General features: G+C 43.5%; 1 protein-coding gene and 1 pseudogene across 1 annotated transcript; both read right to left on the bottom strand.

The window, feature by feature from the left end:
* Window positions 1-1,149: 1,149 nt before the first annotated feature.
* Window positions 1,150-2,106, bottom strand: LOC123346720 (olfactory receptor 14A16-like). The gene has a single exon (XM_044984192.1). It carries the CDS (start codon window positions 2,104-2,106, stop codon window positions 1,150-1,152), a length of 957 nt encoding a protein of 318 aa, XP_044840127.1.
* Window positions 2,107-13,066: 10,960 nt separating this feature from the next.
* Window positions 13,067-14,022, bottom strand: LOC123346718 (annotated as a pseudogene).
* Between the last annotated feature and the right edge of the window lie 3,750 nt (window positions 14,023-17,772).

Below are 17,772 nucleotides of genomic sequence, written 5' to 3'. Positions count from 1 at the left end.
TAACCTAAATGAACCCAAAGTTATGGAGACAGATATGAGTCAAGAAAGCCAGCAGTGGCTCTAGGCATTTTGCCACCCCAAGCACGGCAGGCAGGCTGCCTTTGGTGGCTTGCCTGCAGAGGGTCTGCTGGTTCCGCGGCTTCGGTGGACCTCCTGCAGGTGTGCCTGACAGCCCCACATTCACCTCCCTTGTGTGTGCCAATATCAGGGGGCTCTCAATGCATCTATGGGTGTCGGATACCCTTCCCTCTCTTGTGATCTTGGGGTCTTTCTCCTTGGTTTTTGGCAGGACAGGGGACTGAGACCATCTCCCTGATCACCCCTCCCAATGTGTGCCAGGGTCTGGGGAAGCGCCGCCACTCAGGGTGTGAAGCTGAGAAGAGGCAAAGGGGGACATGAACCTACAACACACAGAACAGCCTGCTGGCACCTGAGTGACTGATATGAGTGGAGCAGTTCACATCTCTCCGATGGATTGTTTCAGGCTGTACTGTCTCCTGCAGGTGTTTCTCACTCTGCTGAGAATAGCTCATTGAGATGAACAGGCCATTTCACATCTCTCTAAGCCTGTATTGCTGAAGATGGCTGTGTCCATATTTGTGCTGCACTTACTGAGAGATTTGGGGGTGAGGGGTTAATGTGAGGGGAACCCAGATTGGCCAAGCAGTGCACAGAATACAGCTCCTTTCCAGAAAAATGTGAGGATTCTTAAAAGAGTCTTTTACTTCATTGATCATCCATATGCATGGCCACCTACAGCTGCCACAATGTCCACTAACTCCGACCAACAAGCTTCCTTTCTGTTGAAAAACTAGGAAATAAAATTCAAAAAACATAATTAAGAAGGTGTTAAGGTTTCCCATTGACAGCTCATGCCTGTCCAGAAGGTCAAGTTCAGATAAATTCATGCTTCTAACAAGGAAATGCAGAATTGAATTAAATGCCCTCATAATTTAGAAAGAGAGAGAAAGAGAGATTCTTATCTAATTCACAGTAGAGGAACTCCACTGACTTCAGTGAACTTAGTCTGGATGATTACTACTGTGAACACAACATTTTTGCATAAAAAGCCTGCACATTACATTCCCATGGAGACAATAATGTCATCAGTGGATTATATCTGTAAAGAAGCACAGAATGAAAACATGGTCATGGGAGAAATCTGGAAATTTTATTCTTTTTGAATAACTTCCCCTCAGTCAGTTTCCTCAAGGCACCCTTGATCTCCTTGTTCCTCATGCTGTAGATGGCTGGATTCATCACTGGAGGCATCACAGAATAAAGAACAGCCACCATGACATCCAGACCTGATGTTGAACTGGAGGTGGGTTTCACGTAGGCAAAGGTGGCAGTGCAAAAGAACAAGGAGACCACAGTGAGGTGTGGGAGGCAAGTGGAGAAGGCTTTATTCCGGCCTTGCTCAGTGGGGATTCTCAGCACTGTTTTGAAGATCTGAACATACGACACAATTATAAAGGTAAAGCAGCTTAAGCCTAAGAATAAGAGAAAAGAAGTAACAACAACTTCACTGAGGTACGAATCAAAGCAGGCGATCTTGAGCAGCTGAGGGATTTCACAGAAGAACAGATCCACCTTGTTGCTGCCACAAAAAGATAATGCAAATATGTTCCCAGTCTGCATAGTAGAAACGGGAATTCCACTGATCCAGGCACTGGCTGCCATTTGGACACAAGCTCCCCTGTTCATTATAGTCTCATAGTGCAGTGGTTGGCAGATGGCGACGTACCGGTCATATGCCATGATGGTGAGAAAAGCAAAGTCAGCCACAGTAAAGAAAATGAAGAGAAAGACTTGGGCAACGCACCCAGAATAAGAAATCGACTTGGTGTTCAATAGGGAGTTGGCCATGGACTTGGGGACTGTGACGGAGATGGAGCCGAGGTCTAGTATGGACAAATTCATCAAGAAGAAGTACATGGGGGTGTGAAGGTGGTGGTCGACCACTACAAGGATGATAACAAGGAGATTTCCCACCAGGGCTGTCAGGTAAATTCCGAGAAACACCACAGAGTGTAAAATCTGCAGCTCCCGAACCTCAGAGAATCCCAGGAGAAGAAACTCGGTCACGGTGGTTCGGTTGGACATTTTCTTTCTCAGTACATCATGGGCTGCCTGTGGAAGGAAGGGCAAGGGCAGTGGTCAGCCTAGAGTCCTCCCCGCTCCTCACCTCTGACAATCACACCGCTAGTGAGGAGCATTGTCACACCAGTGTAAATTGCCACAGTTCCCTTACAGTCAACGGATGGTGTCTGTTTCCTCCATCTGAGGATCTGGTCCAAGATGAGGCTTGATAAAATGCAGTGTAAATATGGAACAAGTTACAACCCAAACCCTACAATCTTAGGAATGATGGTCATCCTATTGCTACAATGGAGAGCTAGTTTAGGAAAGAAGAAGAAGGCTACATCTAAACTACGAGCTAGGGGAGTGATTCCCAGATCACATACACTACTTGCAATAGCTCGAGGGTGGCTAGCACAAGTCTGAAAAGTTGTATAGCCATAGCAGAAGGGGAAACTGTGCTGAATACATAGCCCCAGGGTTCAGGTGAGTCAGCATGGCTACCGCAGGTACACTGCTATTTATGCTCAGCAAGCTAGCACATGAGTACATCCTTGCAAGCTGTGAATCACAGCCCTAGCTTCGTGAGTGGATGTGTCCTAAAAGTGTTCGGCTAATTTAACCTAGCAAAATGCTGCCTGAGAGGGGTTATGATCACTCTCTATAAATACGAGGAGGTAAACACCAGGGAGGGAGAAGATCTATTGATGCTAAAGGACAATGTCGGGAGAAGAAGAAATGGGGATACATTGTCCATGAGTAAATTTACCTTGGAAATGAGAAGAAAGTTTGTCCCCATCAGAGGAGGGATGATCTAGAACAGCCTCCCAATAGGAACAGTTGGGGGCAAACAACCTAACTGGTGTTAACATGTAGCTGTGTAGGTTTAGGATGGGGATTATATGACTGGGTTGCCAGTCAGAGCAGGGGATTGGACTCGGTGACCCAGGTCCCTTCCAATCATTTCTTCTTCTGACAAACAGCAGGCTAACAACTTGGACAGGAAACTAAACTTCTAAACCAGCAGCACAGCCTGATCCCCTGTTCCCAGGGAAACACAAGGACATAACCAGTGGCCCAAGCACCAGCTCATCTGTTATGATTCCACACTGAGTTCTGTGCAGAGACGTCCTGCTACCTGCTTACAGATTGATTCATGGCCCCTGATACCTGTCTCTATGTAATGATGAGCTAGGAGCATCCCTCTGTTACTGCTATGGTTTATCGTTTCCTTCTCTACCTTCATGTTTGCGCTGTGCAGGTCAGTGGCAATCAGGAGACCTGGGTTAGGTTCTTGTCTCTGTCACTGTCCTTCTTTATAATCTTGGGCAAGTTGCTTCCCCTTTCTGTGTCTCTGTTTCCTCTCCCCGACTTTCTCTGCCTTGTCTACTAGGACCGTGATCTCAGTTAGGGAGGGGCTGTGTTTTACTATGTGTATGTTTTCTGCACCTGTTTACAGCTTTGGTGTTCAGCTGGCAGCAGTGTGGGAGACAGGATATGGGGCTAGAGCAGGAGGTCTTGATTATGTTCCTCTTCATTTCCTCTTGCATCTGAAGAAGTGGGTATTCACCCACGAAAGCTCATGCTGCAAAACGTCTGTTAGTCTATAAGGTGCCACAGGATTCTTTGCTGCTTTTACAGATCCAGACTAACACGGCTATCCCTCTGATACTTCATTTCCTCTGTGTCCTTGGGCAGGGTTGAGATAGACAGGCTTCAGATGGCTGGTGCAACGCTGACTCTGAGTTTACAGGTGTCAGTGTGTATAAAACACAGCCTGCAGGCTTTGTTGCTATCCTGTTTTTTTACCTTCCCATAAGTATTTCTTTGAGACATGGTTGCAATAGAAGAAACAGGTTTGAAATGGCTGTATTATTAAATATAAGAATAATGTTTCCCACCTTTGTTTAAAGCTCAATTTCCAATTAGGGGTACTCAGAGATTTTCTGCCCATTTTCATTTTAAAATGGGATTTAAAACTAAACAAAAATGTCCAGAGAAAGTTTCTGCTATACTTGAAAAAAATAATTAACTGAAAACCTTCTTTTTTTTTGGTAACGTAACATTTTCATTTAACACTAGTATTTTGCTAAAAACAAATACATGTTTGGTTGCCAAATCCTGAATTTTTTTCTGATTTTGGGTATCTGATGCAAAGGCAAAGTTTTGCACTGATTTTTCTTCTGACTCGCTCTTCCTTGTGATGCATTTGATCCTCCGGCACCAGGATTCTTTGATCATTATTTTTCTATCTCCATTTCCCTACCACAGTAGTATGTAGAAGCCAAAGACACAGCTATGTAAGAGCCCTTTCACCCCTCACTCTGAGAATGAATTGACAGAACTAGACTGAAACCTGTTGCTCTCTTTAGATGAGCTGTGTGTAGCTGACGTTGAGCTTCCCTGACACTAGAGGGCTGATGCTGTAGAAGGCTGTCTGTCCATGTCTATTTTCTAAGGGCTTGTAGGGACTCACTCCCTGGGGCCTAAACAGCTCAGAGGCAGAGGCCCAGAGGCAAAATGTTAAGAATTCATGGATTTTCAAGCCAAAAAGGAGCCAGTATGATCCTCTAGTACAGTGGTCCCCAAACTTTTTCGTCTGGCGGAAGCCAGACGATGAGCCACCGAGGACCCGGGCCAGTGGACAGCATCAACCGAAATGCCACCGAGAAGCAGCAATGTCAATAGACGTCACCACTGAAATACCACCAAAAATCATCGGTGTTTCGGCAGCGATGCCTCTGGATGACACTGCTTCTCGGTGGCATTTCAGCAGATGCTTATCCGCTGGCCAGTACGCGGGCGCACATAGATTCCCCGGCGGGCGCCATCGCACCCGCGGGCACCACGTTGGGGACCACTGCTCTAGTCTGATATTGGCATAGCACAGGGTTTAGGATTTCCCGCAGGGTACCCTGACTAAAGCCCAGCTTCTGTTATTTCTGTGGGCCAGGATTACAAAGGGATTTAAGCAACAAAAGATGAAGACAGGGACCAAGTAGGATTTATCAAAGGTACTACGTGACGCAGTGGCATCAGTTTAGCAGGTCTGGTGAAGACGCACTAAATCAATGGGAGAACGCTTTCCCATCGAGGTCGGTAATCCACCTCCACGAGAGGCAGAAACTATCTCGACAGGAGAGTGTCTCCCTTCAACACAGTATAGTGCGGACACCGTAGTAAGCAGATCTAACCTACGTTGGCTTCAGTTATGTTGTTTACGTAACATAAGTAAAAACAGCAAAGAGTCCTGTGGCACCTTATACACTAACAAATGTATTGGAGAATGAGCTTTCTTGGATGAATACCAACTTCGTCGGATGCATGTAACATAAGTAGTGTATCTTGGATCGACTTAGCATGGTAGTGTAGACCAGCCCAAAACCAGTTCAGATTGTAATTTTACATTTATGTTCTTAAATATTAATAGCCCAAAATATGTAATTGAAATAGCAAACTTACTGTGCTGGTCTTTCTGGAACTTGTCTCAGCTTGTGATACGGTCAATTCTCAGGCATCAGAATTGTTTGGACATTATCTATCTATCTATCTATCTGTATATCTATCTATCCAGCAGCCCTTTCCTGTCCCCTTGCTGTATGTCCTGAGTTGCTGGCTCTCTCTGCAATTCCTAGCAGACCTGGATCTAGTCCACAGATGGGCACTCCCTGCTGCCCTCCTAGGGGCAGGCTTGGGTGAGAGGTGATGGACTAAATGGAATCAGGGACTGGAACCTCCTTCCAGCTCTAGAGATGATCCCAGCTTGTGCAGGCTTCAGACATGGTCACAGCCCAGGATGTCCCTGCTCTGGGGTTAAACAGCTGAATCCGGTCTCCAGGTCTGTGAGCCCAGCTCTGAGCTCACCACAGGAACAAACCATCCTGACAACCTAACCTAGTTGATCCTAACCCCACAGAGGTGGAACAGCATCCACCCTGGATCTCTCATGATGGCAGCAACCCTGGAAGAACCCTTCGCTAAAAACAAGGCAGGGCAGAGTCTGAAAGGGTACCCTCAAGGTGTTTGCAGAAATAAAATATATAGCACAGAGATGTAACTTGCAATAGCTAAGAGCCCAGTGGCACCAGAGCCTCAGTTGGCCCAAAATACCCTCTTCCTTCATTAATCCCACATAATTACCTCTGGGAGAACAGAGATATTTTTGTCTCTTGCATTGCACCAGCATCTCCTGGGATGCAGCCACCAGAGGTAACTGCTTCTCGGGCTGACCTGGTTGCTTCAAGCAGATCACTAGGAGGTACCCAGAGGTAAAGACTAATAACTAAGGGCCAGGTACAAAGCCAGTGGAAAATTATACAGTTCCATTGACTTCAGAGTAGTTGGGACTATTTACTCTAACTGGGAATCTGGTCCTGTGATTTGAATGGAGATATGGTGGTTTACACCAGCTGGGGATCTGGCCCACCACAGAGTTTCAAATCTATATTCTTTGCATGTGAACCTGATCTGAAACTGATTCCAAAGTTCCTAACCTGTCTGCACTTTCTTAGCTCTTTGCCCCTTGGGATTAATTACAAGTGAAACTTTTAATAGCGATGGAGAGATTCATTTCTATGCAGGATAGAACTTTGGAGGAATTCAGTGTTGCTAAGATTTTCTGTATCTGATCTTCAGCTTCTGTTGGGATGAATGGCCCAGAATCTCTTTCTTTCTTTCTCAGCATTTACATTGTTTTTCCTCTTACTGCAGACAGCACTAAACTAAAAGGCTCATTGGGCTGCACATGCAATGCTGCATGACATTTTGAAAACCTGTAATTCATATTAGTTGTCCAGCATGTGTAAATTGGCTGTAGCTCCTTTGGAGTCTGCGTCCATAATGCCTACTCTGCGGATAGTTAATCACCTACTTCATGTTAATTATCCACTTCATTTTAAGTGGTCTCTTACAACATGTGTGCTCTCCTTAGTGTAACAATATGTCCCCTCTTGTATTTAGCTTGGACACTCTGGTTCTCTTCTCCAGACCCAAGGAAGAGCTCTGAGAAGTATAAAAGCTTGTGGTTTCCACCAGCAGAAGTTGCTCCAATAAAAGATGTTACCTCACCTACCTTGTCTCTCTCAAAATCTTGACAAGTCTTGCAGGACAGGATACCTATTTTCCACCCAACTTTAATCTTCAAGTATTCTTCTGTGCTCTCTATCTGGTCACCATGTACATGTAGACAACAATAAAATTTAGCAGTCGATCTCAAAGTGATTTATCAAGCAGGGTGGTATCATCAACTACATTTTCCAGATTGCACAGAGAGGGGAAATGAGTGGCCTGAGGTCACACAGCTGCTCAGAGGAACAGAACTCAAGTGTACTGAGTCCCAGTCCCTTACTCATGTTGCAATGACTGAGGAAGGATATGCCAGTCATTCAAATCCCATGCACTGCTGCACATTAGGGACTGAATGGCTAGGCAGCAGTTTTGCAGAAAAGGACCTAGGGGTTACAGTGGACGAGAAGCTGTATATGCGTCAACAGTATGCCCTTGTTTCCAAGAAGGCTAACAGCATTTTGGGCTGTAGAAGCAGGAGCATTGCCAGCAGATCAAGAGATGTGATCATTCCCCTCTATTCAACATTGGTGAGGCCTCATCTGGAGTATTATGTCCAGTTTTGGGCTCCACACTACAAGAAGGATGTGGAAAAATTGGAAAGAGTCCCGCAGAAGGCAACAAAAATGACTAGGGGGCTGGAGCACATGATTTATGAGGCGAGGTTGAGGGAACTGGGATTGTTTAGTCTGCCAAAGAGAAGAATGAGGAGGGATTTGATAGCTGCTTTCAACTACTAGAAAGGGCGTTCCAAAGAGGATGGATCTGGACTGTTCTCAGTGGTAGCAGATGGCAGAACAAGGAGTGATGATCTTAAGTTGCAGTGGGGAAGGTTTAGGTTGGATACTAGGAAAAACTTTTTCACTAGGAGGGTTGTGAAGCACTGGAGTGGGTTACCTAGGGAGGTGATGGAATCTCCTTCCTTAGAGGTTTTTAAGGTCAGGCTTGACAAAGCTTTGGTTGGGATAATTTAGTTGGGGAGTGGTCCAGCTTTGAGCAGGGGGTTGGACTAGATGACCTCCTGAGGTCCCTTCCAATCCTGATATTCTATTATTCTAAGCTGGAAGACTCAGCTGAGATCCCTGCTTTGCCACAGATTTCCTGTGTGATCTTGGGCAATCACTCTCTCTGGGCCTCAGTTCCCATCTGTAACATGGGTATAATAACACGGCCCTGCCTTATGGGGATGGGGTGAGGATAAATACTGTAAAGAGGTAGGGGTTAAAACAGAGGTAGTTGGACATATTTGTAATTTCTGAAAATTTTGACTTTTTCTCAAAACAATTCTAAAGCTGGACATTTTTGTCTGAAAATTGCCAGAAACTATTAAATTAAATTTAAAAATTCAATTTTCAGCCAAAATGTTTCTTTTTCCAGATTTCATTTTTTTTAAAGAAAAACTGAAAAATTGCAAGCACAGTAGAGACTTTTTTGAATTTTTTTTTCAGTGAACCCTGCAATTTTCTATTGGAAAAGGTTTTGATGGAACATTTTTGAACACTTCTGGCTCAGATACTGCAGTCATGGCAGGCAGGTAGACACACTCTAGATAGATTGAATGGTGAATAATGGGGCTTTTTGTTTCCTGGTCATCTTTAGCGTTGAGTTATGTTGGTTCCCTCACTTAGAGGGAATCATGAGGCTTTTTTTATTATCAGATGAAATTCTTCCTGGGCACCATTTAGTCTGGTGTCTGAATGGGAACTGAGTTCTTCTGAAAAATCTGGCCTAAGGGGTCAGTGTGACAGACTACACTGTAGCTGTTAATTTCAGAAAGGGAAGCTACACAAAAATGAGGAGGTTAGTGAAACAGAAATTAAAAGATACAGTATCAAAAGTAAAATCCCTGCAAGCTGCGTGGAAACTTTTTAAAGACACCATAATAGAGGTTCAACTTAAATGTATACCCCAATTTAAAAAATATAGTAGGAGAACTGAAAAAGAGCCACCGTGGTTAAACAACAAATTAAAAGAAACAGTGAGAGGCAAAAAGGCATCCTTTAAAAAGTGGAAGATAAATCCTTATGAGGAAAATAGAAAAGAGCATAAACTCTGGCAAATGAAGTTTAAAAAAATATTTAGAAAGACCAAAAAAGAATTTCAAGAACAGCTAGCCAAAGACTCCAAAAGCAATAGCAAAAAAACCGTTCAAATACATCAGAAGCAGAAAGCCTGCTAAACAACCACTGAGGCAACTAAATGATCGAGATGCTAAAGGAGCACTCAGAGATGATAAGGCCATTGCAGAGAAACTAAATAAATTCTTTTCATTGGTCTTCACTGTTGAGGATGTGAGGGAGATTCCCAAACCAGAACCATTCTTTTTGGGTGATAGATCTGAGGAACTGTCCCAGACTGCGGTGTCATTAGAGGAGGTTTTAGAACAAATTGATAAACTAAACAGTAATAAGTCTCCAGGACCTGATGGTATTCACCCAAGAGTTCTGAAGGAACTCAAATGTGAAATTGCAGGACTACTAACTGTCATTTGAAGCAGCAAAGAATCCTGTGGCACCTTATAGACTAGCAGACGTTTTGCAGCATGAGCTTTCGTGGGTGAATACCCACTTCTTCGGATGCAAGTAGGGGAAATTTCCAGGGGCAGGTTTATATATGCAAGCAAGAAGCAAGCTGGAGATAACGAGGTTAGTTCAATCAGGGAGGATGAGGCCCTGTTCTAGCAATTGAGTGAAAACCAAGGGAGGTGAAACTGGTTCTGTAGTTGGCAAGCCATTCACAGTCTTTGTTTAATCCTGAGCTGATGGTGTCAAATTTGCAGATGAACTGGAGCTCAGCAGTTTCTCTTTGAAGTCTGGTCCTGAAGTTTTTTTGCTGCAGGATGGCCACCTTAAGATCTGCTATTGTGTGGCCAGGGAGGTTGAAGTGTTCTCCTACAGGTTTTTGTATATTGCCATTCCTAATATCTGATTTGTGTCCATAACTGTCATTTGTAACCTATCATTTAAATCAGCTTCTGTACCAAATGACTGCAGAATAGCTAATGTAACCCCAATTTTTAAAAAGGTCTCCAGAGGTGACTCTGGCAACTACAAGCAAGTAAGCCTCACTTCAGTACCAGGCAAATTGGTTGAAACTATCATAAAGAACAAAATTGTCAAACACATAGATGAACATAATTTGTTGGGAAATAGTCAACATGGTTTTTGTAAAGGGAAATCATGCCTCACCAATCTACTAGAATTCTTTGAGGGGGTCAACAAGCATGCGAACAAAGGACATCCAGTGGCTATAGTGTCAATTTTCAGGGGAAGCCATGTTAGTCTGCATCCTCAAAAACAACAAGGAGTCTGGTGGCACCTTAAAGACCAACAGATTTATTTGGACATAAGCTTTCATGCGTAAAAAAACCACTTCTTCAGATGCATGGAGTGAAAATTTTAGATGCAGGCATTATTATACTGTCACATGAAGAGAAGGGAGTTACCTCACAAGTGGAGAACCAGTGTTGATAGGGCTAATTCAATCAGGGTGGATGTAGTCCACTCCCAATAATTGATGAGGAGGTGTCAATTCCAGGAGAGGCAAATCTGCTTTTGTCGTGAGCCAGCAACTCCCAGTCCCTATTCAAGCCCAAATTAATAGTGTTAAATTTGCAAATGAATTTTAGTTATGCAGTTTCTCTTTGTTCAAGTATGGTTACTTTTAAATCTGTTATAGAATGTTCAGGAAGATTGAAGTGTTCTCCTACTAGCTTTTATATGTTACCATTGCTGATATCCAATTTGTGTCCATTTATTCTTTTATGTAGAAGAATAAATCATCCCAGCCAAGGCTTTGTCCACTTCCCTAGGTAACCCATTCCAATGCTTCACCACCCTCCTAGTGAAATACACCAAGGTTAGAACAAAAGGACCTCAGACAAGTAACTTACATCAGTGTTTAAAAATTTTATTAAGATGATGTAAAGAAAAAGTGAACGGTGCAGAGTTTAAGCACAGAAGTTTCTGGTTATCAGGGAATAACATACGGATTGAGGGTGCAAAGTTTGATTTAAGATCAGGTGGCATAAGGAATACATAATCTGCAATATCCCCGATTGGAGGTAAAAGGTTGATGGGTCAAAGTACAGACATTGAGATATGAGGGTATGAAGTTCATAAAGTGGCTACGTTCGGGTGTGGAGTATGATGAGTGGATAGGATGATGAGGATGGATTGACCCTCATTTCGTGAGATGTAATGTTCAGGGAGTTTGCGGTTCCAGTTCATATGATCCAACAGAGAAAGTCTCTTGGTGCCTTTCTCATAGTCGAAGAACAATGTCAGTCTGGCTCATGCCTCCTGGTACTGTTGGTGGCCGCTGATGTGCTCGATGTAGATGTCGCTGGACCATCGGATGGTGTCTGAGACCATGAGGCACCGCATGAGCCGTGCGTAGCGTCAACCGATCCCACTAGTTCACAGCACACGCTCGTTGCAGGGGTCCCAGGCACCCAGGGTAACCCAGAGACTTTGGGCCAGAACATCATCAGTATTATACTGGTTCAGTCAGTGAATCTACTCTGCACTAGTGCTGGTCTATAAACTAAATCTGTTTAGTTTATAGACCCGCACTGAGTTGGAAAATATGACCCTTACATCTCCTTCACCCTCACTTTTTCCAGGGTGCTGACACCCAAATCTGGATCCGTGCGTGCACTGGCCATTGGCCAAATCGTGATCTCTTAGAAGTGAGGGGCTAGACCCCAGTGACTTCAATGGGATCCAGTTTTGGCCTCATTATTCCGAGTCAGATTTTCTTTAGGAAACCCTGGAAAAAGTTTCTCTTCAGAACAGCCTTTCCACCACAGCACCAATGACACAGCTTTTACATAATCATTTAAGTTAAAATAATAAAAAGATGCCTCCCTGAGACTCTTTGTTCCCCAACACATCATTAATAATATAATAATACCCCAACAGTATATACATAATCATTTCAGCAGGAATTCAACCATGCAGAAACTTCTTTTACACCCTTTTATCATTGTGGGGAGTAAACCTTCAGTGCGCTCAGAAAAACCACGTCAAACAGATGACATATGGGCACTCCTGAGAGAGAACAAACATTGAAAACCCTGTCAAAACAAATACTCACCATCTCTCCGGGCCTTTCCACCTCCAAAACCACCTGGAACAAAGAAACAAATCAAATCACCAACCAACCAGCTAAACAAAAATAAATTAAAAAACAGAGAAACAAGCAACAAATGCATTGATACCTCAATCAGATTTATCATCACCCAAAATAAGAAGAGCCAGAGACCCCACTAGGAACTTTGGCTATGGCTACTGATATTATGTGCAAGGTGCTCATATAGCATGGTGATGGGTAATGCTATATAATTACTAGATAGATAGATAGATTTTGATCTTATTTATATTGGTGTAAACCTTATTTATAATGGGGCACCTTAAAGATTAACAGATTTATTTGGGCATAAGCTTTCATGGGTAAAAAACCCACTATAACAGGGTTTTTAAAAATAACTGGATAAATTCATGGAGGTTAAGTCCATTAATGGCTATTAGCCAGGAAGGGTAAGGAATGGTGTCCCTAGCCTCTGTTTGTCAGAGGGTGGAGATGAATAGCAGGAGAGAAATCACTTGATCACTACCTGTTAGCTTCATGCCCTCTGGGGCACCTGGCATTGGCCACTATTGATAGACAGGATACTGGGCTGGGTGGACCTTTCATCTGATCCAGTATGGCCATTCTTATAAGAACATAAGAATGGCCATATTCTTATGTTCTTATATTCTTATAATAACTCTTTTTTTTTGCTTCAGTCAAGTTTGTCTGGATTTTTACTAGTGTAAATACCCAATTCTGCATAAACAGACAGCATGGTATGTTCTCATGGAGACAATAATATCATCAGATAATTATATTTCTAAAGAAACACAGAATGAAATAATGCTCAATGGATAAATATGGACTTTTCATTCTTAATTAATAACCTCCAACCTATCAGTTTACTCAGTGCACCTTTGAGCTCCTTGTTCCTTATGCTGTAGATGATCGGATTCATCATTGGTGGCAACACAGAATAGAGAACGGCCACCAAGAGATTCAGAACTGATGGAGGGCTGGAGATGGGTTTCAGATATGCAAAAGTGGTAGTGAAAAGTAACAAGGAAACTACAATGAGGTGAGGAAGGCAGGTGGAGAAGGCTTTATGTCGGCCCTGCTCAGAGGGGATTCTCATCACTGTGGTGAAGATTTGAACATATGACACAATTATGAAAACAAAGCAGCTTAAGCATAAGAATAAACTAAAGATGAGAAACCCAACTTCACTGAGGTCTGAACCAGAGCAGGCGAGTTTGAGGAGCTGGGGGATTTCACAGAAGAACTGATCCACCATGTTGGCTCCACAGAAGGATATTGCATCATGTTTCCAGTGTGCACTGCAGAGTAGAGAATAACACTGATCCAGGCACTGGCTGCAATTTGTACACAAGCTCTCCTATTCATCACAGTCTCATAGTACAATGGTTGGCAGATGGCGACGTATCGATCATATGCCATGACGGTCAGTATGGCATAATCTGCTGAACCAAAGAAGGCAAAGAGAAAGACTTGGGCAACACATCCAGAATAAGAAATCCATCTGGTGTTCATGAGGGAGTTCACCATGGATTTGGGGATAGTGACTGAGATGGAGCCGAGGTCTAGGATGGACAGATTCATCAGGAAGAAATACATGGGTTTGTGAAGGTGGTGGTCAAGGGCTATGGCTGTGAAGATGAGAAGATTCCCCACCAGCAATAAAAGGTAAAGAACAAGAAACACCACAAAGTGTAAAATCTGCAGCTCCCGAACATCAGAGAATCCCAGGAGAAGGAATTTGGTCACGTTGGTTTGGTTGGACATTTTCTTCCTCGGTAGACAGTGTGATGTCTGTGGAAAGAATGAGAAGGACAATGGTAAGGATTAGAGTGACACAGGGAATAGCCCTGATTACCCCTTCTCTAATATCTCATTATATGAATGTCAAAGGTGCACAGCACTCGTCACTTATAATGTTTAGGTGTCCTTAGTGCTCTCGCATCTGACAATCAATCAGTCCTGTTATCAAATACTGTAATTGAGTCAGCTCCTTTAAAGTCAATGGAGCTTCGTTACTTTACCCCATCTGATGATTTGGCCCAAGATATGGCTTGTTAAAATGCATTATGAAGAATGGAACAGAGTACAATCCAAACCCAAAAATTCTTCCAAAGGACATCGCCCTGTTGCGACCATCACCAAGCTCACAGCTTGGCTATGAAATGGATAGACTAAAAGTAAACACATTTTAAATGTGTGTAACAATGGACTAGCAGCATCCCTCCATCACCGCTATGTTGAATCGTTTATTCTGTGCTGTGCCATGCAGGGGTTGTCAGGACACTTGGGCTCTATTCTTGTCTCTGCCAGTGACCTGCTGTGTGACTTTCGGACAGTCATTTCCCCGCTTTCTAAAGAGAGACTGCTGAATTGGAATTAATTTGAAAAATGGGCACCATTAAATTAGGCTTGAATAAAGACTGGGAGTGGATGGGTCATTACACAAAGTAAAACTATTTCCCCATGTTTATTTCCCCCCACACTGTTCCTGACACCTTCTTGTCAACTACCGCAAAGGGACCATTTTGATTACCACTACAAACAGTTCTTTTTCCCTCCTGCTGGTAATAGCTCACCTTAACTGATCACTCTCTTTAGAGAGTGTATGGTAACACCCATTGTTTCATGTTCCCTGTGTATATATATCTTCCTACTGTATTTTCCACTGCATACATCCGATGAAGTGGGCTATAGCCCATGAAAGCTTATGCTCAAATAAATTTGTTAGTCTCTAAGGTGCCACAAGTACTCCTGTTCTTTTTGCGGATACAGACTAACACGGCTGCTATTCTGAAACATTTCTGACTCTGTTTCCCCTCTCTGCCTTTCTCTACCATGTTAACTAGGACTGTAAGGGCTTTTGGAGAGGGGCCAGAGAGCAGATTTTTGAAGGTATTGAGGCACCTAGTGGGGTTCTCAAAACATCTAGGGTCCCAACATGCCTTGAAATTAATGAGTTATAAGCTCCTAGGTGTCTCTGAAAATCCCACTAGGTGCCAAAATACCTTTGGAAACATGACACGTGTCTTGTTATGTGTAAGTTCTGCACAGCCATTTACACCATATATACTCAGCCAGCAGCAGTGTGGAGCTAGGCCAGGAGCTCTGAGTTCTACTCCCAGTGATCTCCCATATGTCCTTGAACGGGGTTTAACTCTAACCCAGGGTTAAAAGGGGCTAGTTTCTATAAAACACAGTCTGGGTGCTATCAACTTTACTAGTTATTTAACTGTTACCGTCTTACAACGATCCCTTTGAAAGAGAAATCACACAGATGCAATAGAATAAATGGACTTGAAATTAATGCTTTGTCAGAGAATATTAATGTTCCCCAATTTATTTAAAGTTTAAGGCAGGTTGGAAATTTATAATGGACGTTGGTTTTTTAGCTAAACAACAAATTTCAGAATCTGTCTGCTTTTCTCAAACGTATTGTGTAAAGAATCTGAAAACTCAAAAAACAAACATTTTTGGTTTTCCGATAAAAAAAATCTAGTTTTCAGTAGAAAGTTTTCATTTGCCACAAATTTAAAAAAAAATTGATTTTGCGTTTTCAGTGAAAAGTCAACCTTTTCCTGAGAGGTAGAAAAATTCCTATCAGCAGTAGATAATTGATTAAATGGAGAGTAAAGTCTTAACGAGTTCATATTGTGATTCATATTTATAATCTGAATTTCCCACTGTATGATTTCCCCTGTATATTGTTAATTGAAATAGACTTACTGTGTTGATCTTTGTTGATTTTATTTTTCCAACAGATGATGCATTCAGTCATCCAGCACCAGCTAAAGGCCCAGGTATCTGAACATCATTTCACCCTTCACTCTGTGACTGAACTAAATTCAAACCTGTTGATCTCTGCAGATGAGCTGTTTGTAGCTGGCGTTGAGCATCACTGCCATTAAAGGACTGATGCTGCAGGAAGGTGATTTATCCACTTCTATTTCCTAAGGGCTAGTGGGACTCACTCCCAGGAGCCCCGCACAGCTCAGCAGCAAAGGCCCAGAGGCAAGTGCATAGATGCCTAGGTGATAAAGCCAAAAGTGTCCTAGCACAGGGCCTACGATCTACCCAGGTTCTCTGATTCCTGCCAAGTGTCTGTGTTATCTATAGGCCAGGATTACAAATGGATTTACACATCTAAGTAGATGGAGACAGGCACTGACTGGTATTTATCAATGCTCCTATGTTAGCTAAGTGGCTAAATCCCATGGGCATTCAATGGGAGGTTGGTGCTATTGTAAATCCTAGTAGACACCTATCAGCTTCTTTAGGTGCCTAAACCCCTTTGTAATCCTGGTTCTGCATCTATTTTGTTGACTTCTGAGGCCTGAGCTTGTCTGCAATTCCAGAAAATGACGGCAGGGATTTGTAAAGGAGCCTAAGAGAATTAGGCATGTGCATCTTGGGCTTCTAACTCCCTAATACTCCTGTAAGAAGCACAACCTCACATGATAGCATGTAGAGCAGTCACCAGTGGCTAGAGAAAGGAGGTCAAGACGCCGGGAGCTCATGTGATCTAAGCCTGACTATGCACTATATTACCTCAACACTCTGTGCCTCAGTTTACCAAAACAATTAATCTGAGGAATGTTAACTGAGATGGGAAGAACAATACATAAAGAATCATGTATTTAGAGCTGATCCATGATTCAGTTTTGTTTAAGCTTTTAATGAATTTTCACAGATCTGGGTGAAATATTTGTCAAGTTATTTTTTTCAAGCAGATTTTCCTTGTTTTCCTCAGGAACATAGGAATTGCCAGAGACCAGTGCCCTGGGTCTGACTGGGGCCAGCCCCAGATCATGCACCACCCACAGTCTGGAGTAAAGGTTTGGGTAGAGAGGAGATCTCCCCCCCAGTGTAGCAGCTGCAGCATTGTCTGCCTGAGTCTTCAGAGAGCCTGAGACAATGGCTCTGGGAGAGCGAAACCGCCCCACACATCTCCATGGGGTTTGAATTCCCAGCCCCACTTCTCTGAGTACCCCAACAACCCTGCCCCATTGCAGAGCTCATTGTGCAGGGGGAGGGGAAGAGCACAGCAGTCCTGACCTCATCACCCAAGCAGATACACCCTGGCTGGGAAGGTAAGGACTGGGGGAACCACGATTGCCCCCTGCCTGTCTGTGGGCACCTTGCTGATCCCAAGGGGTGGGGGAGAATCACCCACTGCCTCTTCTGGGAAAGAGCAGGGGTCCCACGCCACCATCCCACCCACCACTGACATTGCACATGGGCACAGGGTCAAGGAGGTCAAGCCCCATGCATGACCCTGGAGTGCCTGAGCCCAGCCCTGAGAGTCCGCAGAGCTTTATGGGACTAGGGGCTGGCCTACACTATGAGGCTAGGTTGAATTTAGCTGCATTAGGTCAATTTTATAAGGAAGGTGCTCGAGTGCCAACATAGGGATATGTGTTCTGTCTATTGCCCCAGCCCACTTAGGGAACCCCATTGTAGCAAAGCCACTATTATGACCTGCACATTTCCCAAAGTCACTTCCCTTGTTAGAAGAAG

This window comes from Mauremys mutica, chromosome 12 (assembly GCF_020497125.1).
Source record: "Mauremys mutica isolate MM-2020 ecotype Southern chromosome 12, ASM2049712v1, whole genome shotgun sequence".
Classification (NCBI taxonomy): Eukaryota; Metazoa; Chordata; order Testudines; family Geoemydidae; genus Mauremys; species Mauremys mutica.
Note: the sequence above shows the minus strand (reverse complement) of the source record. Positions and strands in the feature narration are given on the sequence as shown.